Source organism: Glarea lozoyensis, assembly GCF_000409485.1.
Source record: "Glarea lozoyensis ATCC 20868 chromosome Unknown GLAREA2, whole genome shotgun sequence".
NCBI lineage: Eukaryota > Fungi > Ascomycota > Leotiomycetes > Helotiales > Helotiaceae > Glarea > Glarea lozoyensis.
In genome coordinates, this window is record NW_007360994.1 from 328,744 (window position 1) to 342,079 (window position 13,336).

Consider the following 13,336-nt stretch of genomic DNA (forward strand, 5'->3'; position numbering starts at 1 on the left):
TCTCTTTAATTTTGCTAACATCAACAGCCCAAGTTTGGGCATCCATCTGATCATGGCAGAAATATTCGGCGTCGTGGCCGGTGGAATCGGGGTAGCCTCATTCGTGGCTCAGATTGGCGACAACCTCATCAAGCTGAAGAATATTACAGATTCTATGAAAGATGCACCGAAAGAGTTGCGATCCATCATTCAAAACGTCGAAGAGTTGGGCCACATTCTCGAAAGCATAAGGACTCGCGCCCGATATCTCCAGATTCCAGACGGAGCAGACGACATCATCGATCACTCGCTCGCCAGCTGCCACGCGGCGGCGCAAGAACTTTACCAAGTTGCTACGCATCTCGAGCTTCTGATATCTGGCAACGGTCGAAAAGGGCGTTTCAAATTCGCTGTCAAGAAACAAGGCATTGAAGATCTTCGAAGAAAATTAGAAGAGACAAAGAGCAACATCCAGCTAGCTCACATAGCAAGCAATATGTCAGTTTTATTAAATTGCTTCGTCTTACAGCTACACGCCGTTTTCATCATATGCTAACATTATCTGGGTAAGATTCTTCCAGCAGCATCAGTACTTTTCACATATCAACCAGCAGCGAATTAATCAGCAAATATGTCAAGAATTACAGAGATTGAAAACAACAGATTCAAGATCTACCCAATCAGCAGATTTATCAGTGTCCTCAACTAAAGATACACCAGTGCACTCAAGTCACGAGATATGGAAGGGCCCCTCGGTTATGGGCTTTCTATTCGGTGGAGTTCAGTACAGTTTCAATCAGTACAGTTTGAATAAAAATGATAGCCGCAAATCCAAGTCGGCAATAAGAAGCGTTGCGAAAGTACGTATCTTTACACCTCAGTGGATCTCTAGAAATGTCTATGAAGCCCAAATTATCCAAGACCGATGGAGTTGCAGTTTTAATCTTCGACCATACAGTATTGTACCTGTAGATTGCGAGTTATTCCACTGTGTGGGGGAGGGGAATGTGGAAGGAATACAAAGGCTTTTCAATCTTGGCTTGGCCACTCCCTTTGACCGTGATATACATGGTTTCACAGCACTCCACGTAAGTGTATACACTCGATATAGAGTACAAAATTTACAAACTAATGCTTGCTGGGAAAGTATGCAGTGTATAATCATCGAGCACAGGCTTGTAAACTCCTGTTGGATGAGGGGGCTGAGGCTTTCGCGCTAGATGGTACTGGAGTTCATGGAAAGTATGGTCCCTTTATTATCTATATCAACTCTAGGAGTGGTCGGTACTAACTTTATAGAGTCCCTATTCATTGGCTTGATAGTGAAATATATGACCACTCTGTCAAAGAGATCTTATCATTATTTTTCCACGAAAATCAAGACGCTCTGATTTCATTTGGTGACGGCAAGAGCATGTTGGAGAGCGCCTTTGTGGAGCGCTACCAAGCAATGGAACTGTCACTGAAATATGCGTATCCTCCATACTCAGAGCGTTCAACGGAGGATAAGATCGAATTCGTTCTCACATTTTCTCTCGTCGTTCATCCTCGAGCTTTAGAGCTTGCCCTCGGTGAAGCTTCACTAGAGCGTCATCAATTCGAGATATGCGATTCGGCAGGCTATACTTTGACTGAATGCATCATCCGTAATCTGGTGTGCAATGCACTCCTCGATCCGGAAATTGTGGAAGAATGTTTTCCAATTTTGCAGCAGGCAATACGATCACACATCGATCTCTACCGTCCCGACAGAAACCATTTAACCATCATCTCACTCCTCTTGCTTTTTTACGCTGGTTATTCATCATACGTTTTGACATTTCGAGACTTTTGTCCCAGTGGTAAATGGCTGTTGAAAAAATATCTCAAGTGCTTGGTCTTGGCTGGTGTTGATCTAACACTCTACGGCGCAAAAGAAAGAGAGATACACCAGAATGAGAGGAAGTTTTCGGACGTACATACTTGGAGGATCTGTCACGACTGGGGAAATCACGAGGATTGCTTCGCTGGGTTCTATTCGTTCTGTATTAAATACGGGCCGACGATACACGACTGGGACGTATGGGACGACCGCGCTGCGAACTACGAATACGCTGAAGACTTCTGGGAGATGATCGAGAGTCCTTGGGAACAGCTACCAGGGGCGTGGATTGATTAAAGATTGCTATGTTCAGACGAGTATGCACATTGGCATTCTTCCCTCAGTTCATTTCCCAACATGTCAAACTACACAAGCAGATAAAAAGGGTTGAAGGTGAGCTTAGTTCGGCTCTGACATGCATGCTTTGCATTCACTGACTCTTGATAGAATCTAGCAATCCACAACAAGAGCTCTTTCGCATCAAAATCGTGACGAAAGTCCAATATAAAGGCATATAGACCACATCACTAGCTTTCTCGACGGAAAAAGCGGCGCACCACCCATCTCTCTCGATCACTTTTAAACCCTCTTTCTAAACTGCACAACCGGCCCGTCCCTCAAAGTAACATACGCATCCCTCACCTGAAAATGTTCCGTATCCCTCATCCCCCACCACCCATCCCTCATCCCAGCCCCCGTCCTATCCCCCGGAGCCAGCCTCACATCCAACGCCCACATCGTCCTCGCAATCACAATCTGCAACTCCATAAGCGCCAGCTTCTGACCAACACAATTCCATGGCCCGGCACTGAACGGATTAAACCCGCTCCAAGCACGCGCAACATCAGCTTCCGTCACGCCGTGAGCACGATTCGCGATCCAGCGCTCCGGACGAAAGACATACGCCCCGTCGAAACTGGCTTCATTATGCATCATTGTCCAGCCTGAGCAGGCGACTGTGGTGCCGGCTGGGATGTACTCGCCGTCGATGATCAGGCCGCCGAGTTGGACGACTCGGTCAAGGGTTCCGGCGCCGGCGACGCCGAGACGGAGACTCTCGTTTACGCAGGCTGTAAGATAGGTGCAGGAGGTTAACCCGGCACCGGTACGGATTTCGGAGGCGGAGGTGAAGGTTGTGCGGATTTCGTGAGTGAGTTTTTCGTAGCAGAGGGGGCGGCGGGTTATGTAGAAGAAGAAGGCGCAGAGGGTTACGGCGGTTGTGTCGGAGCCTGTGTGTGAGATGGTAAGGTTAGTTAAGGTGCTTTGGGGTTTGGGAAGTGATTGATAGTGTTTAGTTTCCTTTCCGAAATTCAAAATGGATAGAATTCTCGTTTCTCGCTTAAGTAAAAGGGGCAACTCACCAGCAATCAACAACAAATTAGCCTCCGCGCGCAACTCATCAATCGAATACACCGGATTCCCATCCTCCTTTTTCTGCTGAAACATGTAATGAAACATATCCTTTTCCTTCCCATCATCACCACCCAACTTCTCCCTCTCTTTCTCCTCCTTCATCCGTTTCCCAACCTGCTCGTCAATGAAGTCATAATACATCCTAATATTCTTAGGCACGAAATAGTCCATCACGCGATCTAGGCCGCGAGGTTTGAGATAGACCCAGGTGTTGATGAAGGGGGATTGAGAGATCTGTCATGAGGTCAGATTGAAGGGCGAGGTTGGATGTCAACATACCGGATACATAAACCTCAAAAGCTCCGCCATCGCCTCCGGAATATCCCTAAACCTCCCACCATCCCTCTCCTTCAACCCGAAATTCACACCAAAAGTCAAATTCCCAGCGATATCGAACACCAATCGATTCGTCACAACAGCCGCATTCATCGGTACTGACCACCCATCCCCCTTTCCCTCCTCCCCCTCTGCCAAAACATCAACCCACCTCCCCACCTCCCCTCTAACCCTCCCCTCCGCATACCTAACCGCCTTCTCCGAAAACGCCAGATTCAACACCTTCCTCTTCACAGCATGTTCCACTCTCCCCAACACCGTCAGCGTGTTATGGTTCTGCTCGTTGCGCGCCCATACCGCGTAGGACGGGGACTTGCGGACGTTGGATTTGGTGGCGTAGATGCTGCGGTAGGCGGGGGCGGTGGAGAAGAGGAGGCCGGTGGGGTGGTAGCGGAATGTGTGGCCTGGGGTGGTTAGTGCTGGGAATCAGAAATTAAAGGGGAGGGGGAAAGAGGAAGTAGGCAAGGTGATAGGGGAAGATTGAAAATACCGTAGATTTGATGGCATTGCCAGATCCAGATGTGCCGGTTGCCGGTGGTGGTGTAGTAGAAGTTTGGGAGGGAGGAGATTTTGGCGAGGAGGGGGCCGGGGTACTTGGAGAGGGGGCTGAAATGTAAATTGTAGATAGCGGAAGAGATGAACTAGGGAGAATTCAGTATTTTGTGGTACTGGAGTTGGAGACTTACGTAGAGAATGAATGTTGTAAAAGCAAGTGCTTTCCAGTGCTCTTTCAAAGCTTGGATTAGGGTTTGGATATCCATTTTCGAAGAATACGGTGAGTTTTCTAATTCAGATTTCGAAATTAGTAGCCTAGGATAACAGACAAACAACAAACCGAACAGAAATGAGGGGAAGCCCACCTCCTTGAGTAGTCTCGTTTTGTGTGAGTACGACTGTGTGCTACACTGGTGTAGCACTCTGCTACACAAATCAACACTTCTAACCCTGCATCGACAAAAACAGGAAATCTCGTAATCTAAACGGCCTTGGAAATTTTCACAATTCAGGGTCGTTTATCCTTAATTCAAAGAAATTAGTTGTCTAGATATTAAGCTTTATGCCTCTGTCCAACAACACCTTATATCTTAAGTGAGAACTAGGTGGGAGTTTGTAACACAGACATCTCATCCGTGCTTGTGGTACCACAGGAACGTCATACCGCTTTCTCGGTTAAGGGTAGTTCTGATAGCGGTTGTCATCTAGTGGCGATGTTCTACAAGAATCAATCGTCTCATTTTGAAAAAGCAAGAACACATTTAGTGAACCCGTTTTTTATACAGGATGAAACTTGTCTATCGATTTTAAGCGCGATGAATCTCCTTTTAGGTGTTTTATGATTGCTGGTTAATGTGCTGGAGTTCGGGTAGAGAACAGGAGTAGGAATCGAGTGGCAGAACTGCAGTTTGACATTTTGAGAGTGGAGGGTGGAAACATGATTAAGGGTCTTGATATTGAATACACAAGTACATAAACCCTTTCAAGCGAGATATTTTAGGTAAATCAGGAGTTCAAGTCTGAAATCTGGCACAGGAGGATAAGCGATTCTGCACAGGCGTTTGACAGATACAAAAGCCAGTCGGGGCTGTTATGAAAGTATACCTCAGCTCATGTTCGTATATTTGCCTCATATATATCATAGACTAGATGTTTAACAGTGATTGTCCAGCATACGAAAAAGAGAATCAAAGTATTCAAAACGAAAAGATACCTACCTATATACTCCGATATATTACCTACCGACCTTCGACCCTTCAAACCAGACCTCACCACCTTCACTCTCCTCAGTCACCCTCCCTAATCATCTCCCCCGCCCTCTCCCCAATCCCATACATAGTAGCCTGCAACCCACTCCCCGGCACCAACGGCATAATACTCGCATCCACAACCCTCAACCCCTTGACCCCATAAACCCTCAATTTCTCATCCACACACCCCCCTAGCTCCTCCGGCATAAGTGCACACGTCCCACTCGGATGTGCCAACGAAGGCACCAATCCCCCTTTACTGAGTGCCTCCGTCAAAGCCTCATCACTCACATACTGCGCGCCAGGCGACACCTCTACCGGACTGAACTTGGCCAGCTCAGGCAACTTCCAGAAATTGCGCGAGTGACGTACCATGGCGAGCATGACCTTCAGATCGATGGGGTTTTGGAAGGTGTTGTATTGTACGACGGGCAGAGCGAAGGGATGCGTGAGATTCAGCGTGACGGTGCCGCGGGAGAGGGATTTGAAGAGGATAGCTGGGGACGCGCCGCTGGGGGACATGGGGAAGCCGGCGATGGACATGGTGTTGGATGTGAAGCGGGAGGCGAGAATGGCACGTTGGGCTATGAAGCCGCGGAGGAGTTTGGGGTCGGCGTAGATGGGGGGCAGGTAGTCGGCGGCGTTTTGCGCGAGGAGGGATGTGGATATGGATTGTGCGGTGGAGGCGGAGGTAATGTGTGTGAGGGAGAGGAAGGCTGCTGCGGGACCTCGGCCGGTGGCGATGGGACCGGTGCGGTTGAGTGCGTATTGCGCCCAGGCTGTTGCGTTGTAGGTTGCGTTGTTGTCGAGGGTGGTAGGGTTGGGAAAGGAGAGGTTGGAGAGGTTGAAGGACATGTATGCTGTGGGGTGGTCTTGGAAATTTGCTCCTACGCTGGCCATATCTTTTTTGACTCTGATACCGGCGGCTGTGAGGACTGATTTTGGACCTATACCGCTTGCTTGGAGGAGTTGGGGAGTCATGATTGCACCAGCGGCGAGAATTACTGCTTCGGTTAGTACAAAGAGGAATGCTTTCCAGTTGAATACGTACCTTCTTTCCTAGCAAAAACTTGGTAGACACTGCCATCACCCCTCGAAACAATCTCTACACCCGTGGCCCTCAATCCGCGAAACAGAATCTCCCTCCCCGTCTGTCCTGTTACGATAACCAAATTCTTCCTCCTCGCACAAATTGGATCATAATACTTCCTTCTCGCCGTAGCTCTTACTCCTTCACGTGGATCAATCGTATTGGCCTGCCAATAAACTCCAGGACCGATTGATGCGGAACTGTCTAGCGGTTTTGGGACGTCAGGTCTGTTGACACGCCATGCCGACCACACAGAGAGAAGATCTGGGAACAGCAAATCGTCGATGTTGACGCTGAGGGGACCGTGATCAAAGACGGCAGGATCCCAGGTGACGTTGAATTTAGTGACAGTCTGGGGTGAGGGTGGGAAGAATGTTGTGCTTTTGCGGAGATAGGGAAAGAGGTTTTGCCAGCCCCAGCCTGAGTTTCCGAGGGATTCCCAATTGTCGTAGTCTGCTTTGCTACCACGCATGTAGTTCATGCCATTTACGACTTTAATTAAACTGTCAGCTCGATTTCATTCTGGTTACAAGTCGAATAGAATGGAAGACATACCAGAACCACCACCCACAACAGCAGCAACAGCAACACCAAAAGTCTGATTATTCAATCGCGCAACCGGAGCGGACCTAGGTCTCATCATCACACTTTCATCAACACCTTTGGCATAATAAGGTAAGATAGCCTCGGGCTTATCATCAAAGTAACCACGTTCAATGATCAACACCGTTTCTAGTCATAATTAGCGTTTTGTACGAAACATTTCTTCACGGACTCACTATCTCTATCCTCGGACAGACGATTCGCAGTAACCAATCCGCTTATTCCACCACCAACAATAACATAATCATAAGTCTTCCCTTTCACATCATCAATATCAACAAGCGGACACGCTGAATCCGCAAGTGCAGAGCCGCAGCCAAGCACACTTATTAAAAAAGACAAGCGCATGTTGAAGTATCTTACTCACTCTGAGTGAGTGTCAATGGAACCAACATCAGAAGCAGTTGGAACTCCAGCTATAAATGCACATTTTGAGCGGGGTAATCCATATGTCGAAAATTCCATCCCGTAATGGTACTATGCATCTCTTGATCGATGCGTGAGATTGTGCGTCTTATTGCATGTTCGCAAGGGCCGTTGTGAGGTTAAAGACTTTGTGTAACCGTACCATCGGATGACAAAGCGGGCTTGGATAAAGAAACCTGGTACTCGGTGATGGATTCGCGGAAACACAGTGGAAAAAAAAAGTAAAATTTTGGTATTGCTGACGAGAGGGGATTGAAAGAATGAGGGGTTAAAGTGGCTGGACATTAGGATGAATAGAGGGATGGTGTAGAGGTGGGTGGCATTGAAAATTACCTATGTAGGTATATAATTTAAAGAAATAAGGATTAAGCGATTGAAAGGGTAGATTATCCCTTATCGAAGTGCAAGAAGTGACGAGAAATGAAAGCGTACTGCCAAGTAAAGAGCTGCAAGCCACCTTATTTCAGTCAACAATTGAGCGAATTAGCAACCCTCGGCAGCTTGCAAAAAAAGAAATATCAATGCTGAAGTTTGAACTAGTAAGACGGGACTTCTGTGAAGGTTTCGTGATTTTAAACAAGCTTGAAATAGGAAAAGTTATTGATGAAATCGGGCAGACAATCTAATTTGTAAAGAGCGAGTTTCAATTCGGGATTTCTTGAGGACTCCAAATGCATTGCATGTCTTTGAACATCGCAAAATAAGCAATCGACAATCAAAGATGTTGGCCATCAATAAAAACAAGAATACAGCAGCTCATGAGATCAAACGTAATGACAACATACTTCATCTACAAGAGCGAAATGGATTGTCGTATATGTGAAGTGAGGAAAATATCACCATATTCATAATCCTCTCCACCTCTAGAATAACCTTTCAAACTGTGAAAGTCCGCCTGTGGAGGTGCTTCAGTAGTCGGTATCAGATAGAGACGACTTCTGCAGATACTTCTACTCGCTATGTCAAACAATCTGAAAAGCGAAAAGTCCCCATCAGCTCACGACACAACGAACACTGGTGTATGTAATTCGAATGAATGTGAAAAGAAGTTGACGTTAGATAGGCGCAATATATTATGATAAGAATGGACTAGAGTCGAAAATTTCGCAGAGAATAAGCAATTGATTTCTCATTTCGTAGATGAACAATTCTCTTGACGATGGCCGACGATGAAATCAAAAGGAACCTCGAACAGATGGGGGACCTTCTTTGCCAAGCAGAGGGAGATGTCCCCACTTTACACGTGATCTTATTCCAAAAGGGTCAGCGTTGAAACAATTTCACATGTCTCGCCAAGACATGAAGCAACCGCCGTCTCACAGTTGGCTGAAAGAGCGGACGACTGAGATTCCGTAACAAGCCACAATACACACGCGGTTTAAGGATGGTTGTCTCCCAAGTATCTCTGGAAGATACTCTTTCGTTCTTTGAACAGGTTTGAATCATCTCATCTTTGTCTTTATTACCTGTCGTTTCCGCGAATATAGCATTGAGTGCTTTCCTTCTCTGAATCATTCGATTTCTGTATTGCAGCGCCATACTCGAGTTGTTTTTCAACTTTTAATCCCTTAGTTTCTTCCTAATAAATCATGTCTTCTGCCCATGAGAAAGTTTCGCCGAATCACAAGTCTGCTCTCTTCTCTTTTCTCAAGGTAAGTCCCTTTCTTTCAAGCATCTATTCAAGTTAAAACATGCGGAATTATAAACTGACAACCTCTTTTTCTAGTCTATAGCATCATTCAAAGGCGATCTCTCCACCTTGACCGCACCTCCTTTCCTCTTGGCTCCTCAATCCGTCACCGAATACTCTGCCTACTGGGCAGAACATCCAATTCTATTCGTTGCGGCTGCGAAAGAAGAAGACCCCCAGAAACGCGCGCTTTGCGTTTTGAAATGGTTTCTCAGCACCTTGAAAGAGCAGCATAGTAATACAGACGAGAATGGCAAGAAGAAGAGGGCCATGAAGCCGCTCAATGCTTTCTTGGGAGAACAGTTTCTGGGGAAATGGGTTGATGAAGCTGGAACAACTGAGCTAGTCTCTGAGCAAGTGAGGTGAGTGACGATACTCTGAATGGAAGGCTATAATTCTGATGGTCGTAGCCATCATCCACCTGTCACTGCTTTCAACGTCTGGAATAATGAGCATGGTGTTCGGGTACGTACCTGCTACCCATAAGCGCGGAACGCTTTTCTAACATCGATCCACAGCTCCAAGGCCATATTGCGCCAAAGGTCTACTTTAGCGGTTCTGTCAACATAGACAGAGGAGGCTATGGTATAATGCACATTGATGAATACAACGAGGACCACTTGGTTACAATGCCGAAAGTTCATGTGGAGGGGTTGGTCACAGGCGCCCCTTCACCAGAACTATCTGGCACGTCATACATTCGAAGCTCTTCTGGATATACTACTAAGATCGAATACTCCTACAAAGGATGGCTTGGCGGGAAACGAAACGCGTTTGTTGCGACCATATTCAAAGATGGTAAAGAAAACGAACCTATATACACGGCAGAAGGAACTTGGAGTGGTGCATATACGATCAAGGAGGTTCGGACAAAAAGAGTCCTCGAAACGTTCAATATAGACACGATACCTCGAAGTGTGTTGGACGTGGCACCCGTCGAACACCAACATCCTCTTGAATCTCGGAGGGCATGGAAAAATGTGATTGAAGGAATCAAGAATGCGGACATCTTTGCTATTGGCTCAGAAAAGTCGAAAATAGAAATCACACAGAGGGAAATGCGCAAAATTGAAAAGGCTGAGGGAAGGGAGTTTCGTCGAAAATACTTCACGGCTGCCAAAAGAGACCCTATAGCTGAGAAGCTAGCAGCAGGTCTGAAGGGTACATCCATGAGATACGAGACGGACGCAAGCCGTATGATCTGGTTATGGGATGAAGCAAAGTACCAGCGCGTACAAGATAATCTGCGAAATGGATTGAAGAGTCCTACACATGCGAGATTCGATTCTGGGATTTCGGGTATGGATTTGAAGGGCTTGAGTATTACTGCTTCGGCGTGATGTGACAAGATAGGGTTAGACGGCCTGTAAATTCAGAGAGACTCTTTGACGGTGTACATTAGATAGATTGGATGGGTTTGCTTCACTGCCTAGAATATACTCCTTAATACCCTTGATCTCGACCGCGCTAAAGCATAAGCAAAGCTTCCAACAATCCCATGATCCAAATTTTTTCTACACCCTGAGAAGTAACTCACATCTCTCTCTTGCTCGGAAGACACCCAACTCATGTTTATCTTAATGATACAATGGTTCGCTCAGGTGAACCAATATCCCATCGACATGCGCCAGCCGTATCTAAGAAATCGATCGCTGGCCCCACCAGCAAAAGCTCTCCCATCACAAGATTTCATCCTCCTCTTACCTAGGTAGGTATGAATGTGTCTTAGGTATGACGTACCAAGTAAGACCCCCCGATCACAAGGCGATACGAAGAATCTTTATTCACCTGCACTTTTCTTTCACGGCAATATCAGATTCCAGGGTTGCCTTGGCGGGGTCCAACGCGGGATCGAAGGGCTAGACTATGATGTCATGGAATCCGCCTCGATGTCATCCAATCACAAGCGAGGATCTGGCTTTTGACAAACGGGAGCTAAAATACTTAAGGGTGCTCCCGTCCTGGTGGTATATTGATATTTGATAACAAACTCAAATCAGTACACTACTACACAATACAGAATACTCAAGAAATTTTCACGAAACGAATAACTCAATCACATCTTCAACATGTCTGACAAGAACACTTCCACTCTTCAGGCTGGCATTGACTCTATCGCTGGAGGTGTCCAGTCTGCCGTCGGAGCTGTCTTTGGCAACCAAAGCGATGTGGTATGTTCTTTTTATTTCAACCACTGATTTCAGATTAGTCTCCCAAAATCATATCACTAACACATCACCCAGAACGCCGGCGAAGCCAAGAAAGACAAAGCAACTCTCGAGAAAGAGGCATCCCACGCAACCGTCAAACTCCCAGGTGTCAGCGCTTCCTCCTCGGGAGCCGTCACCAAAGATGATCCAAACCGCCAAGAAGGAGCCTGGAATCAAACCATGGGATCCGCAAAGGAGACTGTTGGAAACTTAGTCGGTTCTGAGGTACTTCCCCCTCCCAATACCACAAGTATTAACTCTATTAACATAATTTATTTTAGGATCTCAAACGCACTGGCGCCCAACAAAACGCCGAAGGTAAAGGCCAAGAAGCACAAGGCCAAATCAGCGACTACGGATCTGGTATCGCTAATCGTGTTGGTGGTGCCGTTGGTGGTGCTGTTGCGGGTATTACTGGGGATCGTGAGGCTCAGCTTAAGGCGCAGGATAAACATGATGTTGGGAAGACTCAACAGCGTGGCGCGGAGCATGATATTGTGAAGCAGAACTCTTAGATGGAGTGTTTGGGAGAGAGTGAAGGCAACAAAATGGAATGGGATGGGATTGGTTGGGATGATACCCCATAGGAATTGCATTGGCGTGGTGGGATTTGCGATGGATTTGTTATGGTTATGAAATGCCTGGGTTTTAGGTAGCGGAATGATAATACCTTTTTGCAGCAGCTATTTTTCTGTCTTTGGCGATTCTCAACGGTTAACACTTTGCCATACCATTCCTCATATAATTTCTCACGCCTCTTCACCCAGACACTTCTCATAATACTTACAACCAAACGAGAGCTTCTTCCCATAATAGCATTGTGAAATTCTTATAGTAAACGAGAAATGCCATTTCCGTACCGCAACTAGAACGGGAAAATTTTTCCAACTACTGTTTTAGGGTTCCCTTGTTTTAAAATCATGAGTTTTACCAACCCCTAGCCCGTCTTTCCTCTCGCGTTTTTTACATGCACCTTCTATCAAGCTTACACTCAATCAAGGTAACATTCAACTTTCATATCCCGCAAGCAACCTATCACTCACAACATTCATAAGCATGCAAGGCCAAACTCGCCGAGCAACAACAACATGTGATAAAACCCCTTAAAACAAGCCCCTGACTTACGGTATCAGGCTACTCCTTGAGGTTCATGACACTGTAAACGATACTCTTATTTCAATCTTATTACTATCAAAAATCAATATCCAATATGTAACAACTCGACTTGGCAACTCTGACAACTCAGCGTAAGCACTTAAAATAAATCTGACTAATCATCAATATATACCTAGGAAATGAGATTTAATGTACACCGCTCGCAAAATACAACGATCCGAGACTTTGTATTTTATGGTCATTGGTATCGATGAGGTTAAAATCCGATATGTTGGGTTCGGCGCTTCGGCTATAACGTGGTGTTGTAGTGTGTGATGGTGCGTATTGCGGGGTTAGCTACCTTACCTACACTTTAAAACTTATAAATAAGTAAGCACTGGCTCTGTGAACGACATATATAAATACCCACGAGATCGATTTCATAATCTCATTCCATCCTTAAGCTCACTCGATATTAAAGCACAACACGCCAAAATGGAAGCCACCTGCAACTGCGGTGCCATAACGGTGAAAATCACCGATGACGAACTGTTTACGAAAAAGAGAGGTCATCTGTGTTATTGTGAGAATTGTAGGAAGACTGCTGGATCTGGTATGTCACCATCGCTCCCAGCATAACTCCTCTTTTCCGCCTTCCAATCTCATCAATCATCTATCACACAACGACTAATAATGGCATAGTATTCAGCGCGAATCTTATTATTGAGAACTCCAAAATCAGCATCACAGGAGAGGAAAATCTAAGTGTCTACGAAGACAAGAAAACAACGAGTGGAAATCCGGTGTATAGATATTTTTGTAAGACGTGTGGGAAGTATGTCACTATTCCCCTTCCCCTTCCCCTCCCCCTTCCCTCTTATCCCATCC

The 13,336-nt window shown here is 46.1% G+C and overlaps 5 protein-coding genes across 5 annotated transcripts; 3 read left to right on the forward strand and 2 right to left on the reverse strand.

Moving 5' to 3' along the window:
- Positions 1-52: 52 nt before the first annotated feature.
- On the forward strand, positions 53-2,137 carry GLAREA_03419 (Ankyrin repeat-containing protein; the record flags this gene model as incomplete). Its single annotated transcript, XM_008083672.1, has 4 exons — positions 53-477; positions 551-1,067; positions 1,127-1,221; positions 1,279-2,137. The coding sequence occupies 4 exons, from the start codon at positions 53-55 to the stop codon at positions 2,135-2,137; spliced, it is 1,896 nt and encodes a 631-aa protein (XP_008081863.1).
- A 282-nt stretch (positions 2,138-2,419) lies between these two features.
- Positions 2,420-4,350, reverse strand: GLAREA_03420 (Cytochrome P450; the record flags this gene model as incomplete). The annotated part of the gene is made up of 5 exons (XM_008083673.1): positions 2,420-3,069; positions 3,202-3,487; positions 3,533-3,993; positions 4,080-4,230; positions 4,276-4,350. The coding sequence occupies 5 exons, from the start codon at positions 4,348-4,350 to the stop codon at positions 2,420-2,422; spliced, it is 1,623 nt and encodes a 540-aa protein (XP_008081864.1).
- Positions 4,351-5,370: 1,020 nt separating this feature from the next.
- On the reverse strand, positions 5,371-7,375 carry GLAREA_03421 (FAD/NAD(P)-binding protein; the record flags this gene model as incomplete). Its single annotated transcript, XM_008083674.1, has 4 exons — positions 5,371-6,338; positions 6,386-6,916; positions 6,980-7,156; positions 7,204-7,375. The coding sequence occupies 4 exons, from the start codon at positions 7,373-7,375 to the stop codon at positions 5,371-5,373; spliced, it is 1,848 nt and encodes a 615-aa protein (XP_008081865.1).
- A 1,667-nt stretch (positions 7,376-9,042) lies between these two features.
- Positions 9,043-10,483, forward strand: GLAREA_03422 (Oxysterol-binding protein-like protein; the record flags this gene model as incomplete). Its single annotated transcript, XM_008083675.1, has 4 exons — positions 9,043-9,105; positions 9,180-9,505; positions 9,554-9,608; positions 9,662-10,483. 4 exons carry the CDS (start codon positions 9,043-9,045, stop codon positions 10,481-10,483), a joined length of 1,266 nt encoding a protein of 421 aa, XP_008081866.1.
- A 729-nt stretch (positions 10,484-11,212) lies between these two features.
- Positions 11,213-11,868, forward strand: GLAREA_03423 (uncharacterized protein; the record flags this gene model as incomplete). The annotated part of the gene is made up of 3 exons (XM_008083676.1): positions 11,213-11,314; positions 11,387-11,578; positions 11,635-11,868. The coding sequence occupies 3 exons, from the start codon at positions 11,213-11,215 to the stop codon at positions 11,866-11,868; spliced, it is 528 nt and encodes a 175-aa protein (XP_008081867.1).
- Between the last annotated feature and the right edge of the window lie 1,468 nt (positions 11,869-13,336).